Consider the following 21,474-nt stretch of genomic DNA (forward strand, 5'->3'; position numbering starts at 1 on the left):
ATGTTTTATGTAGTGATTGTTAACCCTCGTGGACTAATCAAATTCATTCGAAAACATTTAAATGAATTCCAGTTACCCGATAAATATAAATAAATCAGAACCAGTTGATATTTTTCTTTTGAACTAGATTTCATCCTACGGCCTATCGGCCGTACAAGAGAATATTCAACTGCGCTGCAGCGCGAGTGGGACAGATGGCTCGAGAGACTCAAGTTCACTCAGTTGTATGTTAACTTTTCGATGCAGGGAGTCGTTGCGTTTGTGTACGGGAAAACATCGTCGATTCATTGAATTTTAGCGGTGTGATTTCAAATATATACAATACACGAATATCGATAAGGATTATATGTAAATGTGTTAAAAGTGACATTTTTTTTAGTGTGAAGTGGATGAATTTATTCTTTGAGTGAAAGAATTTTGAAAATGTGTTGTGCTTAGTGGTAATATAATTGGAGATGGCACATATGGATTTTATACATTTTATTCTACTGGTTTCGTTTACCGCATATTCTTCTGTTAAAGGTAAATTAATTATATATTCATTATTATGAATGGAATGATTTCTGGGATTGGAATAATTCTTGGTAATAGAATATATATTTAGTTCAATTTTGCAACATCTTTTCAAATTAATTATTTGTACATTCATATATTCTTTGTTTCTATCATATCGTTAGAAGTCCTCTATCTTTTCGATACATTCCTATCTGCAATAGTTTAATGTGGATATTATCGGATGCATGGTATTCCAAAACACCCACATTTCAAACTTACTACCAAATACTTTTTACATTTCCACCGGTCAGGACACGAAAACTTAGTTTCTATTCTTGAGCGTGATAATAAAATTATTTGATTGATACTCAAGGAATTATAGCTGATAAAATAAAAATAAATAACAAAAACAATTTTTTTGCCAATAATTGATTTTATTAATTAACATCAATACAATAACTCCAACGCTTCTCTAACTTATCGATGCCGTGCTTGTAAGATTTGTCTTTAGCCTCATAATAAATGAAATAATCTTCAGTTTCACCAATTGCTGAACTTCTTACCGACGAGCATTTTTTTGAGATTCGCAAACAGCAAGAAGTCACTGAGGCCAAATCTAGACTATACTGTGGATCAGAAAGCAATTCGAGGTGTAATTCGTTCAATTTCACTATCGTTGCCATTGAATCAGTGCATTGTCTTGTGTTTTTTTTTTCGACATTTGAGGCACTTTTTCAAATGTTTGCATTCTAACGATCCAACAAGTCTATATAGTATTCGCTATTGATTGTCTGTCTCTTTATGACCCAAAATATTAAAGGCATAACCTTCCCGGCTGACTGTTGTTCCTTTGGACGCTTCGGACATAGTTAACCGGGTGCAGTCCACTCAGATCATAATCGTTTTGATTCCGAAGTTTCATCCATTGTCACATATCGACGCAAAAAATCTGATTTATTATTTGTAAACATAGCCAAATACTGCTCTGAATCATCAACGCGTTGTTGTTTTTGATCGATGGTTAGTAAACGCGGCACCTACTTTGAAAAAAGCTTTCTCGTGGTCAAATGTTCATGCATAATTGTGAACACACAGCCTTCTGATATCTTTACAGCCTCAGCTATTTCACGTATTCACTAGTTTGTGGACTACTCATGTTTTCTGAAGAAACCACCTCCATTGGACGACCAGAATATTCATCACCATCGGTGTCACCACGTTTAAATTCAGCAAACCAATGACAAATAGTTCTTTTGGATAGAAAAGAGTCCGGATAACACTTTTTGAAGCCATTTCTAAGCTGATACAGAATTTTTTGTTATATCAAGAAGCAATAATAAATTTACACACATTGCTTTGAAAATAACAAAAGTAGCTTCACTTAAATGGCTGTCGCTTTTTTCTGGCTAATCGAAATGTCATGAAGTTGGTACTTCATAAACGTCATATGGATTTGATAATGGCAGTGCCATCTGTGTGTCAGTTATACGACTTATTGAATGATGTAATATCTGAATACTTCGAAACTATTTCAAAAACGAATTATTTAGACCTAAATCTAAAATGAGAAAGCTATTATCGGAATATTTGTTGTGTATTACAATAAACGAATGACTAATTTGAAATGATCCAAATGAAATGTGTAAACATTATAATGTTACATTTGATAATAAATGGTTGTATTAATTTGATAATAATAAACAGAGATAGCTTTGGCAAATGATAATGACCGATCATATAAAAATCTTGATAACAATAAATAAATAGCTCTTTTTGTTATAAAAATGTAGATTTGTTCTCATTTGATGTTTTCATAGGACAACTAGCTCAACCTTAATAATAGAGGAAATATAGAATTTAAATTGTTCGCATTCACATTTTGTTTAACGCGTTAAGTACATCACTTTATTGCTTTAAATTAAAGTGACAAGCGCTCATTAAGCATTAGTTTCATATGTATAATTTCTTTTTCACACTATACTTTATTATATACGAGGGCCGTTTTTTTCAACCTCCAATAGGCTATAAATAAGAAACAAGTTCATATAAAAGAATAATTTTACTACCATTTGTTACACTTACGTTTACTTTTCGACATAATCACCGAAGAGATTGGGAAATGGGTGTAGCACAACGCCGACTGACGCCTGAATGTCAACAATGGCGGAGTGTTTAGTGCAAGAGCTTCGCAGTCGCCTAAAGCGCATGCCCATTCCTTCTGCTCTCGTAGCATCTGCGCGGAGCGATCGGAGTAAATCGGAGTAAAAAAATGGCCCTCGTAGATTTTTACTACATATTAACAATAAAAACAGACCAACCTATTAATGTGGAAAGCAAGACTCTTGAGAACTGGAATCATCAAGATTTGTGAAAAAGATTATTCATTTTACTTCTTCATTATTTGTTCAACATAATGTTTCATACACTAAAAGTCAAAAGTGTTCACCCACCCTATACACAATCTATAATTGTTACATATTCAAAATTTTGATGTATCTATGTAACCGCATACAAATAATCGTCTTTTATTTTGTTCCAATCGTTCTTCAGGATACTCCAGAACATATGTCCACCGAAGTGGAAATGGGGAAGCTGCTTTCTGACTTCCCTGTCCAATTTGTCCCAAAACAACTCAGGTGAGGTCGGGTTGAGGTCGGATGAATGTAACGGCCAAATTATTACTTTTAGTTCATTCTTCCTTCCCATTCAAATACTTTTCGAAAAATGCGTGGGTTCGTATCATGATTGAAGATAATTTTTCTGCCGATCAGGTTCTGGCTAGAACGTACTATATTTTCTTTAATATTTTTAATAGCCTTCTTTCTTTAAATTTCTCTAATTTTTACCAGGTCCCCTGTCACCTTTCCCTCAAAACATGTTCAAAACCATTACCGAGCCTCCGCCGTGTTTTACAGTCGACACTGGGACTCCGTTTTTCATTTTAACCTGCGCAAAAACACTCTTCTCTTGGTCTAAAAAAACTCAAACTTTGACTCATTCCTTTATAAAACTCTAAATATTCAAGCGTTTTTATGTTACTTAGCCCACTGCAAATCTTAATTTTATTTTGACATCTTAAATGAAGTTTCTTCACTGCCAACCTTTAAATAGGGCAGCTTCTCTCAATCTCCTTTTTACTGTAAAAGTACTGAGAGGCAGATCACTTGATTCATTGATTTGAATTGCTATCTCTGGGTCTGCGAATCGTCGATCACGTTTACTGATCAATAGAATACGTTTATCTTCAGTATCTTAGTTTTTTTGATAATTTTAAAAGACTAAACGTCAAGTTTCTATTAATCTTTCAAAAATTATCGAAAAAAAAATTTTAAATCAGAAACTAATAACATTTAGAAACATAAACATATTAAAAGGTCTAAGAAATAAGGAATTAAAGAAATTTATAATGTGGAACAGGCATAAATGGAAATTTTAAAACTTACAAGTCTAAATTTGCGAAAACGAAAACAAATCGTATACAAACTTCACAAAAAAATGTCTTGGTCCAAAAAGTACAAATAATAGGACGTTGTCGCTTCTCGAAGACTAACTGGGACTAAACTACAATCATCAAAACATAAAAAAAATAATTCATATTCAAAGAATGATAGACAAATCAGCCGGTACTTTCAAGTTTTACTTGTTTTCAATTACTAGCTCACTTGAACAACTATATTTGCGTATTTTTCCTTCTAATATACTCAATACCATTTCTATAGGATCAAACCGACCATAATATAGAGGCAGTCGTAATAAGCTAAGTTCGTAAATCTAACCAATGCTATAAATAACGTACATTGCTCAATCCATTTAATAATAGACTCATCTTCATGTTGTCGTCTTAGGTACTGAAACATTTAAAATAACCCTTTTATATTGGACGTCTATATCGTCTACCTCAAATGATAGCCAAGAAGTGAATTTAAATAATTGATAAAAAGAAACACAATGTAATTAAATACAAAAACCGTCAACTAAACTTACATCTAAAAAATTATTTAGAATAGTTGTTATTTTGGTGGTGTTCTTTGGCGAGATACTTTGATTTCTTACCGAGTTTATTAAGAATAAAAAATTAGTGAAATTTACAGCCTTTGTCTGGCGAATGGATAATATAAGCGCTCCTTTAAAACTGGATTCAAGCATCGAGCGCACGTGAATCGAGTGCACGATGGTTAGAGCGCACAGATTATATAGGAGGGTGCATCGAGCGCACATTTGCAGGTTTATTTAGCTCGAAATTTTTATTACCGTAAATAAAAGAAAAAAAATTAACAATAGGCACCTTAAAACTCATCCCGGTCGGAAATCGTTGATACTTTTCACAGTAATATTGAAGGATTATAGCCATAAACCGTTATATTTATTTTTTTCTATTCTTCTTCATTTCCCCAAGTAAGCCAATGATTAAATGTGCCCAAAAATCGTCAAAAAGTTTAACAAAAACAAAAAGTAATCAAATAATCTCTAGAATTTCTAGTAGCAAAGCTATAAGAATTTGATGACAAATTTTCTAAATAATAAGATTGCTCCCAGAGTAATCAAATTAGATAAACATCAATGTTGAGTTATTACAATAGTAGTATGGTCAATTTATATATTCGAAGTTACATAAATTCCCGTCAAGCTGAAAATCAGTAAAATTGTTTAAAATACAATTGAACATAGAATTTGAAGGTCAAAGGTGAAAAAAATTAGTTTTATCATAACAATACCCCAAACGAAAATTGTAGATCATAAAATTATCTACAAAAAACGTAACAATACTTTTTTTCCTACGAGCCACTGTTTCTGAGATATAATGATGTCGTACTTAATGGTTTCACCAAAACTTTTCTTACAACATTCCAATGAACCGTGAGTATTTGTTAGAAATTTCTGTTGACTGGTGGGAACTGTCATAAGTTCATCAAATAAATTAACAATTGACGCTTGTTGCTAAAGTACGACGATGTTGCTCTACAGCTTTGGGATTTCTTGTGCAATCATTATAGCCATTAAATACGATAGTAACATTATAATTTTTAAACTCTTTGAATGGTTATATCTCAGAAACGGTGGCGCGTAGGAAAAAAAGTATCGATACTTTTTTTGTAGATAATTTTATGATCTACAATTTTTGTCTGAGGTATTTTTATCATAAAACTTACCGTTTTGTTGATAATCGCGAAAACCACATTTTTTTGACCTTTGACTTTGAATAAAATTTTTTACATACACTGAAATGATGGAGAACCTTCAAATTTTATTTTCAATTTTATTTTAACAATTTTACTGATTTTCAGCTTGATGGGAATTTATGTAGCTTCTCTTATTTTTTGGTCCAATTTGACCGGACTATAGAATTAATTAAGCTGCAGTAACAGTACCTACTACTGCCAGATTGAATAATTATTAGTAAAGTAATCAAGACCGCTAAGAAAAATATCCAAATAATTTCTGATTTTACACCAAATTATAATGTTATAACTCTTGTTGAGTATAAATGATCTGCATATATTTGATTACCAATTATTATGGATTTCAAGTTGCTATATTTATTGTATTAACAATACCTACAATTTTAAAGAATAGAAACAGTAGTGAACTTTGTTCAATTGACATATTCCTAACCGATTTCCTTATTTATATCCGTTTATTTTAATTTTTTCTCTAGGTATTGCATAAATACTTGAATATTTATATCTTTTTGCCCTATCCTTCGAAAATTGCTTTTGAATGTTCAAATTTTAGAGATATTTATTCACTATTTTATCTCCCCACTAGTTTTCTCAGGGTGAACATTTTGTGTCTGAGCGATATACAAAATATTGTTTCTTATATTATTAATAGTTTTGAACTATTTTTTTAGTAAATTAATGTCTAGTGATTCTACATGAGATTTGAATAAGATTATTTTCTTTTTATTTAAATTCAACGCCTGATACTGAAAAAACTATTTACATATAATTATTAACGACAATGTTTGTTATCAAATAACATATTAATAATACCGAATGTGCAAAATGATTGTTTGCAATATTCATCAACTTATTTATTATGATTTCTTTCAATCTTCAAATTTTATCGCACTGTTTAGATATTAAAATTAATTCAGATTCCAATATTTTGTGAGATATTCATTGTTTATTCAACTGGTTTAAAATTTGGTATGGGTAGAGGTTACACCATGAAGATAATTGAGAGAGTTGTGAAGTAACAGCTGTAGTCAGGTAGACAAGACCCTAATATATTAGCTAAAATATCAATAACAAGGGACAAAAACTGACAATATTGATTAACAAGCAGGATATTCAAGAATAGAACTGAAACATATATAGAAGGGCTATATGGAATAACTGCGAACCTTTTGAATGGCGAAAAACTGAAGGGTAATATTAGAAAAATTTATATTTTATGTAATATTGTTTTTTGTTCATTATTTTCAGATGTTTTAATCAATTAATTATCGTTTATTCGTTTCATAGAGTTTCTGTGACTTTGGGTATATAATATTTTTTTGGGATGTCTGGGTTACCGCCATTTCTTGTGTTGATCTCTATTTTCTCTAAGCGTTTCTTTAATAGCTATATATTTCAAGTTATTTTAGATCAATCACATTCATATTATCGATAAAACAAGCATATGCTTATTTACCTATGAGTTACACTTTCTATTACTTTGTCTCAATTAATTTTCTCTTAATGTGTTATTTCTATTCTCAATTATTCCTAAAAACATATCATCTCAATTTTGTATCCGTTGTTAACGTCATTTTGTTAATATCCCGTTTTCAACCTCTTTGAACTCTTGGTATATCACCATCATATTTTTACTAGGTTCGTAGGACCACAACCTTTTATAGATCTCCCAAAAATTGTGAAAAAAAAGAATAAATCAAGAACATGAAGTAACACCTCAGATCTGAAACAAATGAATAGATTTTTTTCTTAATCTAGCAACTGATTCCGAAAAGCAACTTCAGAAGTGTGATTAGTATACATACTATCCAGTGAATTACCTTCTCAAGAATATCGGAGAAACTCCCGACAGCTCTGGTCAGTTTTTGAAAATAACCAAAGAAAATAGTCGAGCACCTCCTCTGTGAAAACGAGGCTACCCATAGACAAAGGGTATGGTACTTACATTCAAGTTTCTTGAAATCAGAAGATGTAAGCTTTCAGATACTCAGTAAAGTCTTCGATATCTGACTGTTTATCAGCTGGAAGTACACGAGGTACAGTTTTAGCGAAGTATATTTACGTTCTTCATGTTCTAGTTCATCTAATCTAATCACATTTTCATTCTACACGAATTTTATTTAAATACTAAGCTTCCCCAAAAATCTGCTCATGTTAACTTTACGAACAAATGAAACCAAAATATCCTAGTGGCAATAAACAGCGCTTAAATTCCTTATACTAATAACGGAAAGTATTTGGAGAATACACTTCGCTAGAGAGTACATGTTAAAATAAAACGCGAAGAGTTAGGTATAAAATATAAAAAGATTTATTGGATTCCAAGAAGGAACTTCAAATTATGCACACACTGTTTCTCTACAAACAGATATTGAAACCTGTCTGGACATAAGACACACAACTTTGGGCCTGTGCCAGAAAAGTTACAATCAAGTCATACAACGTTTACAAAATAAAGTATTAAGGTACATCGTTAATACATCTTGGTACTGCCGTAATAGTAGGGACCTCAATTAGAAACTGTTAAAACCAGACAATAAGCAAATTAGCCAGTAGCCATCAACAACGGAACGTTGAGGCGATGCAGTTTCTCAACAATATCAATTTAGTGAGGCTTAATAGAATCAAGCCGAGCTAGTTCGAAAAATTGCTTGATCTTGATCAGATTTGTAATGACCCTATTCAGGTTTCCGATTCTTTTCCCATCAGAACAATTATTCAATTTTATTTCAATTCATTATTTTTATTTTTGACATACTGGTACCATGCACGGATCACACAACTTTTGTTATTAAAAATAACCAATTTGTTAAGTATTTATTTAGTAAATTGTGATTATATGACTCACACTTTTAGCTGCTTCGTCATCCTTGACTGTTGGAATCGTTGCAATTATCTAAAATACTATAATCAACACGTTCTCGCTTGTGTAGTACATCGTAATTTTTGGTTCAATTCATAAAACTAAAATGCTTGTAAAGAAAATTATTAGTTATAACATAGAAATTAATCATAAAAACATCTTGATTTGTTATAACGAAATGTGGGTAGATTATTTTGAGAATAACCAATTCAATTATTGTAAAATAACTATTTTTGGAATCTATGCGAACCGTATCAGTACAGCAATCAGTTTGGTAGTTTAAACATATGCGAATGCACATGTTTTGGAACTTATTTCTTAGAATACCAGTGTGTTGCTTACTAGAAGTTAATACATGGTTCTTGAGGTATTTTACGACTTTGATTCGTAAAAAAAGAAGAAGAAAAATACCAGATTCACTTACAGGTATCATAAAAACAACTATAATGAAATTAAGGCTAGAAAAATGATTAAAGAACCTGATAAAAATTCTGTAAGTGCAACGTGAATTTCGATAAGAGATTTTCTGAACAATAATTATTTATTTAAGCAAATTCTAACTGGGGTGGGTTTATACAAATAGTGTATCTTAAATAGCTGATATACACATACAATAAATTATTCATATTCCATTAAACTATGCTCTAAGATTTATTACTAAGCACTTATCTAATTATCAACATACTAATTTATTTGAATACACCATTCACGTTTTAGTTTTTCGATGTATTCACTACGACATCTGATTATTTACTGACTACTGCAGCTGTTAGAGACTTGTTTTTATATACTATGATCTCTAAGTTGTCGCAACCCAATAAAAATGCATGCTTGGAAATTGTCTTTATACAAACCGACACAACATATTGTGAACATTATAAAAAACAATATAAATAAACTGTCACCAAATATAAAATAAAACATAATGTAAATGGAATTGTATCCGGCGCATCCGTCAAACTCTAGATTCTATTAACATAAGATGACAGGACCGGTTTCACGGTCTATGTCAGTGGATGAATTTTTAACATTAAATTCATATTTTTTCAATTGAGATCATACTTGTAATAAAATATACGCTACATCTTGATATGGACTAATAAACAATTTTAATTATTTTAAGAAAAGAGCATTTGGGTAGTACTGAATTAGCAGAAGTGCGAGGAGCTCTGCGGCTGAATTAATCCCTATCGTCGGCTTCATAAGCCCACACGAAAACACCTCAACAAGAAGGAAAGTTATTTCATCAATTCGACGAAATTTTAGTAAATGAAGTCTGCACAGTGTCTAAATTTTCATATATTGAATCGTCTCCTAAATTGGTTTCCCTGATTTTATCGAACACTTGTTCAAACAAAAGTTGGTGTACAATTCAGAGATGACTGCTCTAATGGAGAGATGATGACATATCAAGTTGTTAGAAATAAACAAGCGACCATTTGCTTCATGTGCAAACAATTGTTGCAGAATTATCCACGATCCATAATTTGTTTCCTGTAGGGATCTCATAGACATCTTTTGAAACACCGCGATTAGATTTTCTCAACATTTCTTTGCACCAATCGACACGAGCTTTTTTTGAGCGATTGTCAAGTTATGCGGTATCCAATGGGAACAAATCTTTTTGACAGCCAAATGTTCATGTATTGTATGCGAGTGGAACTAACGCCAAGCATGCCTTAATCTCATGGTAGGTGACTAAACTATCATGCGATATCAATTTACGTACAGTATCGATGTTTTCTGGCACAACAGCAGATTTTGGACGACCTACGCGAAATTAATCCAGTAGAAAAGTGGTACCATGATTTAATTTAGAAAACCAGTGAAACACGATGGATCGAGATGGTGCAAATCGTTGAGTATCGTCGCACGAAAATAATCACGAATTAATTCCATTTTTTAATTTGTAAACAACTCAAATTGCTCTCGTATGACAACACGTTCTTAGTACGAAACAAAAATTAATTGATGACTGAATGGCATTGTTGCCAATAGCGTAACTTTATTTTACAACTTCATTTTTGATCTCGTCTATTATCTATTGTAGCAAAAACCTTTAAGTTCAATGCTGGCAACGTTTCATTCGGCATTGAATCCTTTACCGCCTAAAAATAAATTTGTTTAGTTCAAAAATGATTGGTCTACAAATTCGCTCTATTATATGAGTCATTCTCTACAATTGTGGAATTCAACTAAACAGATGTGTTTCTACTTAATCCTCGTTCAATGTTCAAAATTAATAAAACATTTTGTTGTCCGTTTAGTTCGTTTGTATTCAAAAAATATTTCATACGTAAACGTTTTCATACTTTTGGGACCTTTGGGCAAGCGAAATCATTTTTATTAGCGAACTTATGAATAATTTTAGAATTTTTTCCATTGTTACACAAACTAATTGGTTTCAACCGTCATACTATATTCGATTTGCTTTGTAAAATTTATGTTTTTATTGAAATGTATTTACAAACATGCGCGTATCATTTTAAAAGTCATTAACTCGATATCGATGTGGAAAGTTCAAAAACCCGTGAATAAAATAATACGAACGTACTTGTTTCGCTAGATACGTTTTAAATTGGATCACCATTACCTAACCGGCGTTGCACCCAAAAATTTGAATAACAAAAATTTCTATGTCAATTTCAAATCGACCAAAGTTGATCTGAAAAGACAGGTTTAAATGAGGCTTCACTAGGGCGTGAACTTATTAAATGTAACCATTTAATGTAGTGATTTTTTAAATAAATTTGTAATAAGATTCTTCGAAGTGGATTAGATAATTCCTTATCTAGTCTAGTCAACACGTTCAAAAGCGTGAAAAATAGAGATAAAGGTCCTAAAAATATGAGCGATAGCTCATTCAATTTGGAATCGCCTCGAGAAAAATGTTTTTGAAGGATTTTTGGTGCAGGTCAAAAATTGTTTTCAACAAAATCAAATGAAAAAAAATGGTATTTTATTTTCCGTTAATAACTCGCAAAAAATTTGAGACACCCGAAAGTCTATCTCAATCATCCAAAATTTGAATTTGACGTTGAAAATAGGGCTCTGTGAGAGAATTCATCAGATAAAATGAGGTTTTCATAACATAAAATGTCAATTTGAAAATTTGAAAAAATTTTAGTACCTTTTTAAAACTTTACAAAAGTTTCAATTGAATCCATCGATTGAAAACATTTTTTTTAATATCTCATTTCTTTCTCAACATTGCAATGCTTTTATTATAGGTTTTTAAAATAAAAACTGATTTTCAAAAAAGTCCCATTTGGGGACCATGGCAGGTACAGGAATGGAATAATAAGAGTATTGATGAAAACAAATTTATTACAAAAAAAGGTAATACAAAGGTTAAACAAATCGTTTATAATGTTATAAAATCAAAGAATAAAAAAGCAAAACTATTGAAATATAAATAATCATTTATGCCATTATTTTTGCATACAATCCACATGTATTCGAACATTACACTTTTGGCACTATTTTCTTGCATTTTTTTTACATACATTGTCTTTGCTTGCCCCCTTCAGTTCTTTCAATAAAATGTCCATCGCGGATATATTCTGGCTCACGTTTACTGGTTATTTTATGAACGCTTGGTCTGCCTAACCTCTTAGGATCAGAAACTGAAGACGTTGGCAAATAGGTTCTTGCTTTGGCCATCTTGAAGTCAAAGCATTTCATAAAGTACATGGGCGTTTACAGCAATAATGTCTATCAAATTTGTTATAAGAGAAATATACAATTTCTTATCTCGAATTTCTATTCTATATTTGTTTATCAGCCTATCTAGTTTATCCACACCGCGCGATTGGATCAAGTCCTTGATGATTTGATAATACTTCGACTATATTATTGTCTTTCCAAGTTACTGCAAATATATCATTGTTTTTATCAAATCTATAATTAAATGTAACTCGAATTTCTTTTTTCATTTCTGCATCCTTTTTGAATGGGCAGTTTTTGATTCTGTTGTAACGAATCGTTATTGTAGTTCTGATTTTCTTTTCTCCTAAAGTTTTCATTAGTGAAAATCCGGTTTCAGCACAGCACAAAAAGTGATGCCTTTAGTATCTGATCATAAATTTTTCAATGGTTATATTTTTGGCGCAAAAACCAATCTGTAAGAACTGATTGTTCATTTTTTCTAACAAAGGAGGAATTTTGAAACTTTTTTGGTTGCTTTCTATTTTCGAATTATCATTCAGGTGTAGATTTCTCTTTATTTCTAAATACCTGTTTAAACAAGGTAAATTTATGTCTTTATCCTCGCACCAATACAATTGCTCCTGTAGGATAGAATTGTATCCTATCAGTATGAAAAATTCAATGAACTTTCGAAGACAGTCCACTGACAATATGAATGAGTGGCGATTATTTTGGGTAGGATACGGGACACTTTGCTTAACATATACAGTAATGTCTCAAATATTTTAACCTCAGACATTCCTTTCTAATCATGTTTTTCCTGCCTCTTTGATATCTCTTGATCATCTCCCAAGACTTTAGTGAAATCACGTTTGGTTTTCTCCCAAATTGATACAAGTTGCAACTTTCTTGCAACTGGTTTGAGGAGTTTGAGGTCTTGAAGGACCTGCTTTGTTCATCTCTTCTTCCAAGAGATTGGACTGAATCTCAAGAGTTCCAGGAACATCTGAAGTATTGTGTCTTCATTTTCTTCATCGAAAACGACATCGACTTTGTCTGGAGGTAGCTCAATAATTTCAATAACATTACAGTCTTCGTCATCGAGTTGCGTAAAAAAATTAGAATCATTATCAAGTCCATCATCTAAAAAAAGGAAAAAAATAAGAATGAAAAAATTGATAAATTAAATCAATAATAATATTTGTACCTATACCTTCCGTAATCCCCAAATAGGGATCGTCAAAGAAACGTCTGTTATACCGATAGAAATATTTATTTGAACTCGAAAATTATTTGAATTGGAAGGTGAAAGTATATAGAAACTTGGATGAAAAAATGAAACTCCCAACAAAATGAAAAATAACATTTTTTAAATTAAAAATTGTATTCACTTATTTCGGACTTGAAGGTTTCAAAATTGAATATCAAATATTCAATGTAAAAAAGTAGAATCATCAGATGCACTAACTCTTCACAAACTGTGTTTCAATTAATATGAGAGGCTACTGTAACCGAATAAACAATGCTGCCAACTGCAAATTCAAAGGTTTTGAATTCTTTTACCCAACTATTTTAGCAATTTTAAAATATATATTAAGTTTATTTAACAAATCTATCTATCTATAAAACGTTTTTGTCCAATTTTATTTCATCTTAGTTTCACTATACAAAACGATTCCCCCAAATTTATTTCACCCAAATTCAAGATAACAAACTGCGGTCTAGTTCAAAGTTGATTGTGGTACTCATGGAAGATTAAATTATAAATCGTGAACGCACAAACGCAGGAAAACATTCAGATCTGAATATTCATCAACCTTCCATTCAACTAACAACTTTTAAAATTATTACCCCAATTTGATAATTCAAGCAGCGTCGACTTTCCAGTTTCATAGCTTCTCATCGTTGTTATACGAATGGCAGTTCCTAGTAAGAATTTCTTATTGAATTAACTATTCATACCTTCTTTTCCTTAAAACAACGTTTCTCAACTACTACGTTCAACAGTATATATTATTATTTATGATTATTGTGGGTTATATTTCAATCTAAGAATAATAGTAAATGAATCTAGTATTAATTGATAATAGAATAACTCAAATACGAAGTGAGAATCTGTTTTCGCTGCAAAAGCAACTCAACCTGCATCGAAGAGGATAATCTCGTGACTACTGACACTCACCATGTTCGGTGTTCGACCGGCTCGTAAGATTTTCCAATTATTCTTAGTGTCTTGCACTTCTAGATATTACAAAGGTTACTGTTTAGAGCAAGAATTCTCTGAAAATAAGTATATATTTATTCAAGTAATACGAAGAAAAATGAAAAAAACGAATTCATTATAACTATTATCAAAGAAATATTTGACGAAAACAATAAAAATCAACTCAATATTATGAAATAGAAATATAACTCACTACTGGGAGATAATAGAGACTCTGTGGATAAATTACTTTCAATAAAAATCGGCAAAATATCTCAAGTATTTTAATTTCCGCAATGCTTACATCTCTTGCACATGCTTTCAATGTCGAGGCATGCGTACTGAATCTCTTATCCACTCCTATAGTGACCAACGTTGATCTGATCCAAAGACGGATTGTTTCAGTTCTAACTGCTGGATGAATGGAACAAATAATGACTTAATGCTTCCTCCTCCTCCTCTAACGGGATTCACGTTGCCAATTTATCTAAAACTGGATCCATATTCCACGTGGACTCGTACTTGGGTAAGGTAGGTCTTATCTTTGAAGATCCTTTGATGAATCAACGTATCAGTTGATTATTTGTAATATCCTCCATTGTTATTGACGACAGTGCCGCTTTCGCAAAATTGACATACTATATCCAACACCATCAACAAATCTTCCCGAAACAAACTTCAAAACCTGTTCCGCCGACACAACAGATTCCTTATTCCGTTCATACCATCGCCATCAGAATTTTAGAGTCCCATTATAATCTTTCAATGTTAACTCTGTTAAAAAAGCGATTGAATCAACAATTTCTTCTCTATTTGTACCCATTACCAATAATGCTTGGCAGATAACTTGGCCACAACCAGAATGAGCTCTTTTCCTGAAGGATGCTGGTGTGATCTAAAAAGAGAAACCAATATGTTGGGATCTGCTTCAAACAGAACCCACTTTACTACGGATAATTTTTGGAAGGTTCTGAACCAGACCTGAGTGGGCCAGTGAGGTACCGCCAGTACCCCTTTGGCCTTGTCATCCCTATCCTAGTTCTTATTACCCGGGTTATAAAAGAAATAGGATGAAAGGCGTAAAACATCCAATCAGATTAACTGATTGTGATTGCATCGAAAGGAAACGTCCCTGGATCTCTTTTTCATGAGAATAGACTAAGCACTTGGTGTTGATGGGCGACGTAAATAAATCTAAACTGTAATCTGCTAATTCCCACTCAGTATCCAAATTATCGATCTATCGGCTTCGCAATTTTCCTCTGAAGGAATATAAGTAGCGTAGATCCATAATCCACGGAACTCGCACCAATTTCACAGCTCATATGCTATCTGATAAAGACCAGAAAACCGAACGCCTCCCATTTTATTGATATAGACCAAGTTTGCAGTGTTGTCCACCAATAGTATAATATCTAGATCTCTAGATCAGCTGCAAAACATTTCAAGGCTAGCAAAGCCGCTTTAAGCTCCAAATTATTTATATAAAAACTTCTCTCCTCCTGGTTCCACAATCCATAGGCATCTTTACCATGGCAAAAATAACCCCATTCAGATGAAGAAGCATCCGAATAGATCGTTCTCACATACCGATTGTTTCTCTCTTCCGACTTACATTTGGTAGAGCTCGCAGTCTCTTATGGTGAAATTACGTACTGACATGATAGTATCAAAATAACCATTACTTTTTTTTTATTGCTTGGATCCGCTTTTCCAAATAATCTGCGATGTAGAGAGCAGTATTCAACTGCTAGAGAATAATCTACCATTGACCCAACAACTTTCGCGCAATCATTGATTTTCATACGCTCTTCCTTCTTAAAAATTCCAATCTGGCTTAGGTTTTTTTTGTGGAAGTTTTACCTTTATAGAAACCAAAAAATACTCCAACTATTCACATTACCTTTCTTATACCAATATGAACATTTTATAATTTATAATAAATTTTAATTTTTCCAACAAGATAATAGTCAAATTTTTGCAGAATTTCAAAAACTTGCAATGTGGTCTGCACACAGGAATCAGGGAAAAAACGTCTTTTAAATCAATCATCCCCATAGAAATACCTTTTTCTAGAAGGTCTAAGATCCTCAAGTTTTAAATGCCTTGCAACAATAAAAGTATTTACGTTTTTCAAATTCAGATTTAATCTCTATTCAGCATCTGATTCAGGAACTAGTAAGGAACTGACCTGGAACTTCCTCAGCTTCCACAACCGCTCCTGTTGAAAGTAGTCTGTCAGTTTCTAATTGAATGTATGCTGATACTTCCTTCGACCAATTTCAGGACAATGGAGTCTGGCGTGTGGTTTCTCTTACACAAAAACAAACAAGAAAACATAAGAGAGTGTCGAAGTAACCTAGAAGCGCTTGCGTTTTATTTTTTAGCTCTGAACTCATGGTGAATGACATAGAAGTAGTGATAATACGTTTGTTATCTCAAAGTGCGTTACACGAAGAATAATTTCTATGAATTATTCAAATAAGAGCAAAAGAAATAAACACTTCTACATGTTACGATGGTTAATTTAGAGAAAAAATGACTGAAATTCAAACAAAATGCACATTACACATTGCAAGAATCTTCTAATACAGTTATATCTCGAGAATTTCTTTTAATAGTTGTCTTTATCGTTTGACTATTAAGACAACGCGCTAGGCTATGTTCGTGGAATAACAACACGCCAAATCTATAGCTTCTTAAGAGAGAATCGCTGTTAGAAGATGAAAAACATGAAACGGCTCTCCTTTATCTCGGAAATAATAAAATACTAGTTTCGTCCATGGATATACAACTTCTCACAAAAATTCCAATACCGTCGTCTTGAAACTTTTATTATAGATATTTATAATTATATTGATTACAATAATCGATTTTGCTTTCATTAAATTTCAAGTAAATGATGTTTTCGACATTATTGAATACTATTTTTAATTTTTATTGAACTGCTTAGTTAACATGAAAATGATAGAACGAGAACTGATTTGAATATTAAAAAGTTATCGTAAGCAAACAGGAATGACAAAGAAGAAAATAACATCCAAAAAATTTATTTTTGAAAATTATTTTCTCTCGATACTTCAGTTAAATTAATCAACTTTGCTTATTTTTTGTTGATTACGCAGATCAACATGATTTTGACATGAATTCTTACTCGAATCATAAGTGAGTATGAAGTATAAAAGATCAATCGATAATTAAAAAGAATATATATATATATATATATATATATATATATATATATATATATATATATATATATAAATATATATATGCTGAAAAAAATTTGCTTGTGAATCCAAGAGAATGTTCCATCAATATTTTAGAAAATTTATAGTTTAAATGATGTTTGTTTATATGTATAAAACATAAAACAAATTATTTATGCAGGTGTAACTTTTTTGGCAGTTTTTTGTATCTTATCAAATTTTAAAATAGTGAAAAAAAATTTAAAAGTGACCCTATTACATTTTCTTTCACGTTCATAAGAAGTTTGTATCACGAAACGTATTCCCCCATAATATTTTCGTTGTATTGGTTCTGAAAACGGCGTCGAAATCTTTGTTCTTCCGAATAAAACCCGTAACTTTCACAAGGACAACCTTTACAATATGTATAAGGATAGCAAAAATTGATTTTCCAATCGAATTTTCAACCAGAATTTACTCTTTGTTTAACGCGATAAAATTTATGCTTCAGAAGATATGTAAATATTTAGATCGTTGTACATGACAAGGAAACTGTTCACGATAACGAAACATTCTGAAGAAAATTATCATAAATTTTAATTATTCATTGAAAACATTCACAGAAAGTATTAAAACACAATAAACCTTTGTGTTAATATGTGGACAGTTATGATGGGTAATAATTTATTAGTAGTCCTGGAACACCCTGTATAATAATGTGTAGTGAATTTTTGGGTTAGCAGTTGAAGCACATCCACAAAAAAAAGGTTTTTATTTTGGACCAACAAAAATTCCAGCTTCAACATTTGCTTCTGAAAACTTTGGAATGAAGTTTGTAAAAATGTAAAAAAATCTTTTATATACAGTTTTAACGAAATGCTTTAAGACCTAAGTAGATGTGTAAAAGTATTTCAACTATCAAAATCGAATTAAAACCACATTTTATAATTTTATTCATTTTTTAGCAACTAATAATCAATCTGTATTTTTTGGAAAGATTGAAATAATCGCTGATTCTTCTAAAATAATTGGAATGGTTTCCAAAATCGGAAAAGCTTCGATTCATTAAAAGAACCTAAGAAAATATAGAATCTTTCATAGTCGTTTTGACTTTAGTCCTTATAAATGTGTCACTTTCTTGTTGAGAATAGTTAATATCTGTAAGATATTGAAGACATTATTTAGTTCGAAAAAGAAATTACCTCGAATTGATACTTGAAGTCATTAGTGTATTGGCGGTAGAAGAAAGTTATTTTTTTGAGTATATTATTCAATAAATTTCCATACATTACATGTTAACTTGATCTGTTTCCTTTATTATTTTTTGAAATAGTACTAAATACATGATTGGTTTTTTGGTCCTGATATTTCCATAATATTTTTACCGATTATATTCTTCATTCAGCTTTTATTACCAAGAAAATTATAATTCATTGAAAATGAATTATATACGCAAGATGTTGAAATAATTTCCAATATAATTTCATTACCACTTATGCATAATGCATCATACATTTATTAAATAATAGATCCTAGCGTTAACAACACGCAACATTTCTTAAACATTTCCTTTTGAGGCCTATAAATATATCTGTTAGCATCATTATTTTATGAATCAACATACAAACACAGTTTACGACTATGTAGATAACGTTGTTATTTTTGAAAACAAGAGATCAAAGATATTCTTTCAAGTTATTTTTACTACGTATACATAAATGTTCGTAGGTATTCAAGGGATTGCTAATAAGTCTATAGCGGAATTATCTATGTTAATATTAGTGCATACCGCTTGTTCTACCTCACTTTCTAATAATCATATTCACATTAAATTTTCACAAAGTCTACATAGTCCAGTCATTTTAGGTAGATTTAGGCAAGAATTTTGGAAAATCGAGTAACCAAGCTATTAAGTCGTTTAGACTTGTTTATTTGACATCCTAAAACTCCCCTCAAAACTCATATAGAATTCGATGATTTCTGAGATATAGGGCAGAGCGCGCGCGGCTAGAGTTCAGAATTTAAAGATTTTAAACGAAATGTTATACTAAATTATTTTCTACTTAAAATGTAATTAGCATGAACGGGACTACAATTAAAATGTAATTAAAGTATGTCCCTTAGTGATTGTTCAATGACAGAAATAAATTACAAGTATTTTTGAATTCATAGATAAGTTCATTACTGAAAAAAATATTGAAATATAATGTAATTGTTGATGAAAATTGAAAATTATTTATAATTATATATTTAGCAATAATTTATAAACTTTATAAGAGATTATTTTGATCGGGACTACCAGTTACCAAACTGTATTCTAACCGCACGCTCTCTGCTCTCTATCTCAGAAACGATTCACCGCATGAAAAAATTTTTCAAACAAAAGTTGTAGAAAATTTATTACTCTACAATATTGATAATAGATACCAATAGCGCAAAACCTATAGGAAACGAGTTATTTGCTCACATCCAATTATATATGAGTTTTGAGAGGGGTTTTTAGATTGTCAAATGAACAATTTTGAACGACTTTATAGCTGTGTATCTCTATTTTCCTGGGTGAACTAACTCAAATGACTGGACTAACAGTAAAACCTTTAAGATTTGAAGACCCTACTGCAAATAGTTGCTATTTTTTTAGTACACAAATAAATTGGATTGAATTTTATTTATTTATTTATGAGGAATTTTATTTATTTATGAGGAACCATAATCGTAATATGTATATAAAATTATTTATTTAGCAATATTTTGTATATTTTGAACATTAAAAGTATATATAATCAATTTTCTTTCCGTTTTTTATTATAATAGCAAAGTCTTCTGGAATAAAAAGAAGTTGTCCCTGGATATTGTCATATTTTTTATGTGATAACTTTGGATTCCTAAATGTGTACTATAAAACCTCAGTTTTGAGAGGAGACCTGATTATCTTTCCGTTTTTCATTATGTCAATAATATCCTAAGCCTAAGCCACATCAGATGAATATTGGTTTTCCCAAATTTTTCAACTTGAAGTCACCGAACTTCACTGAATTGTACATTTCCCGTCTTTCCCTTTTATCGAGTTAGTTTTCTTCATAATTTCATTTCTTAATGTCAATAAAGATTAGTCAAGAGTTTCAGTATATTCTCAAGGTATGGTACATAAAAAGGAAAATTTAAAGGATTTCCTTTTGAAGCTGAATTCAAAATAATGGTCAGTTACCACTTTTGGATACATGAGTGATTGAGAATAGTGATAGACTACAATTTCATGTAAAACATCATTCAATAAGTCGTGTGACTAACTAAAATCTCAAAATAGGTTTCAGTTTCAACAATTGTTTCTTCATTTGAGCTCAATTTCTTACCGGCGAGCATTTTTTTGAGATCAGTGAATAGCCAGTAGTCACTGGGGGCCAGATCTGGACTATACGGTGGATGAGGAAGCAATTCGTTCAATTAAACCATCGTTGCCATCGACTTGTGAATCGGTACACTGTCTTAGTGAAACAGTGGTTTTATCTTCTATAGATGAGGCGTTTTTTTCTTGATTTTTGTGTTAAAACGATCCAACAACTCTATGTAGTATTCGCTATTGATTATCTTTCCCTTTTTGATACAGACAATGAACAATATTCCATGCGCATCCCAAAATACTGAAACCATAACTTTACCAACTGACTGTTGTGACTTTGGACGCTTCGGACGTAGTTCACTGGCTGCAGTTCACTCAGATGATGATGGTTTTGATTCCAGAGTAAAGTGATGGATCCATGTTTCTTCCATTGACACATATTGACGCAAAAAATCTGATTTATTACGTGTAAACATGACCAAACACTGCTCTGTATTATTACACATTATTGGTTTTGATCAACTGTGATTAAACGTGGCACCGAATTTTAAAAAAGC

The 21,474-nt window shown here is 31.4% G+C and overlaps 1 protein-coding gene across 1 annotated transcript in view; it reads left to right on the forward strand.

The window, feature by feature from the left end:
• Positions 1-220: 220 nt before the first annotated feature.
• Positions 221-21,474, forward strand: part of LOC130902755 (roundabout homolog 2-like) — a 527,473-nt gene continuing 506,219 nt past the window's right edge. The window contains exon 1 of the mRNA XM_057815028.1: positions 221-522. Coding sequence (XP_057671011.1) covers positions 456-522 — 67 coding nt within the window. The 5' untranslated portion in view covers positions 221-455. The remainder of the gene's footprint in view (positions 523-21,474) is intronic.

Source organism: Diorhabda carinulata, chromosome X (assembly GCF_026250575.1).
Source record: "Diorhabda carinulata isolate Delta chromosome X, icDioCari1.1, whole genome shotgun sequence".
In the NCBI taxonomy this organism is placed as follows: Eukaryota; Metazoa; Arthropoda; class Insecta; order Coleoptera; family Chrysomelidae; genus Diorhabda; species Diorhabda carinulata.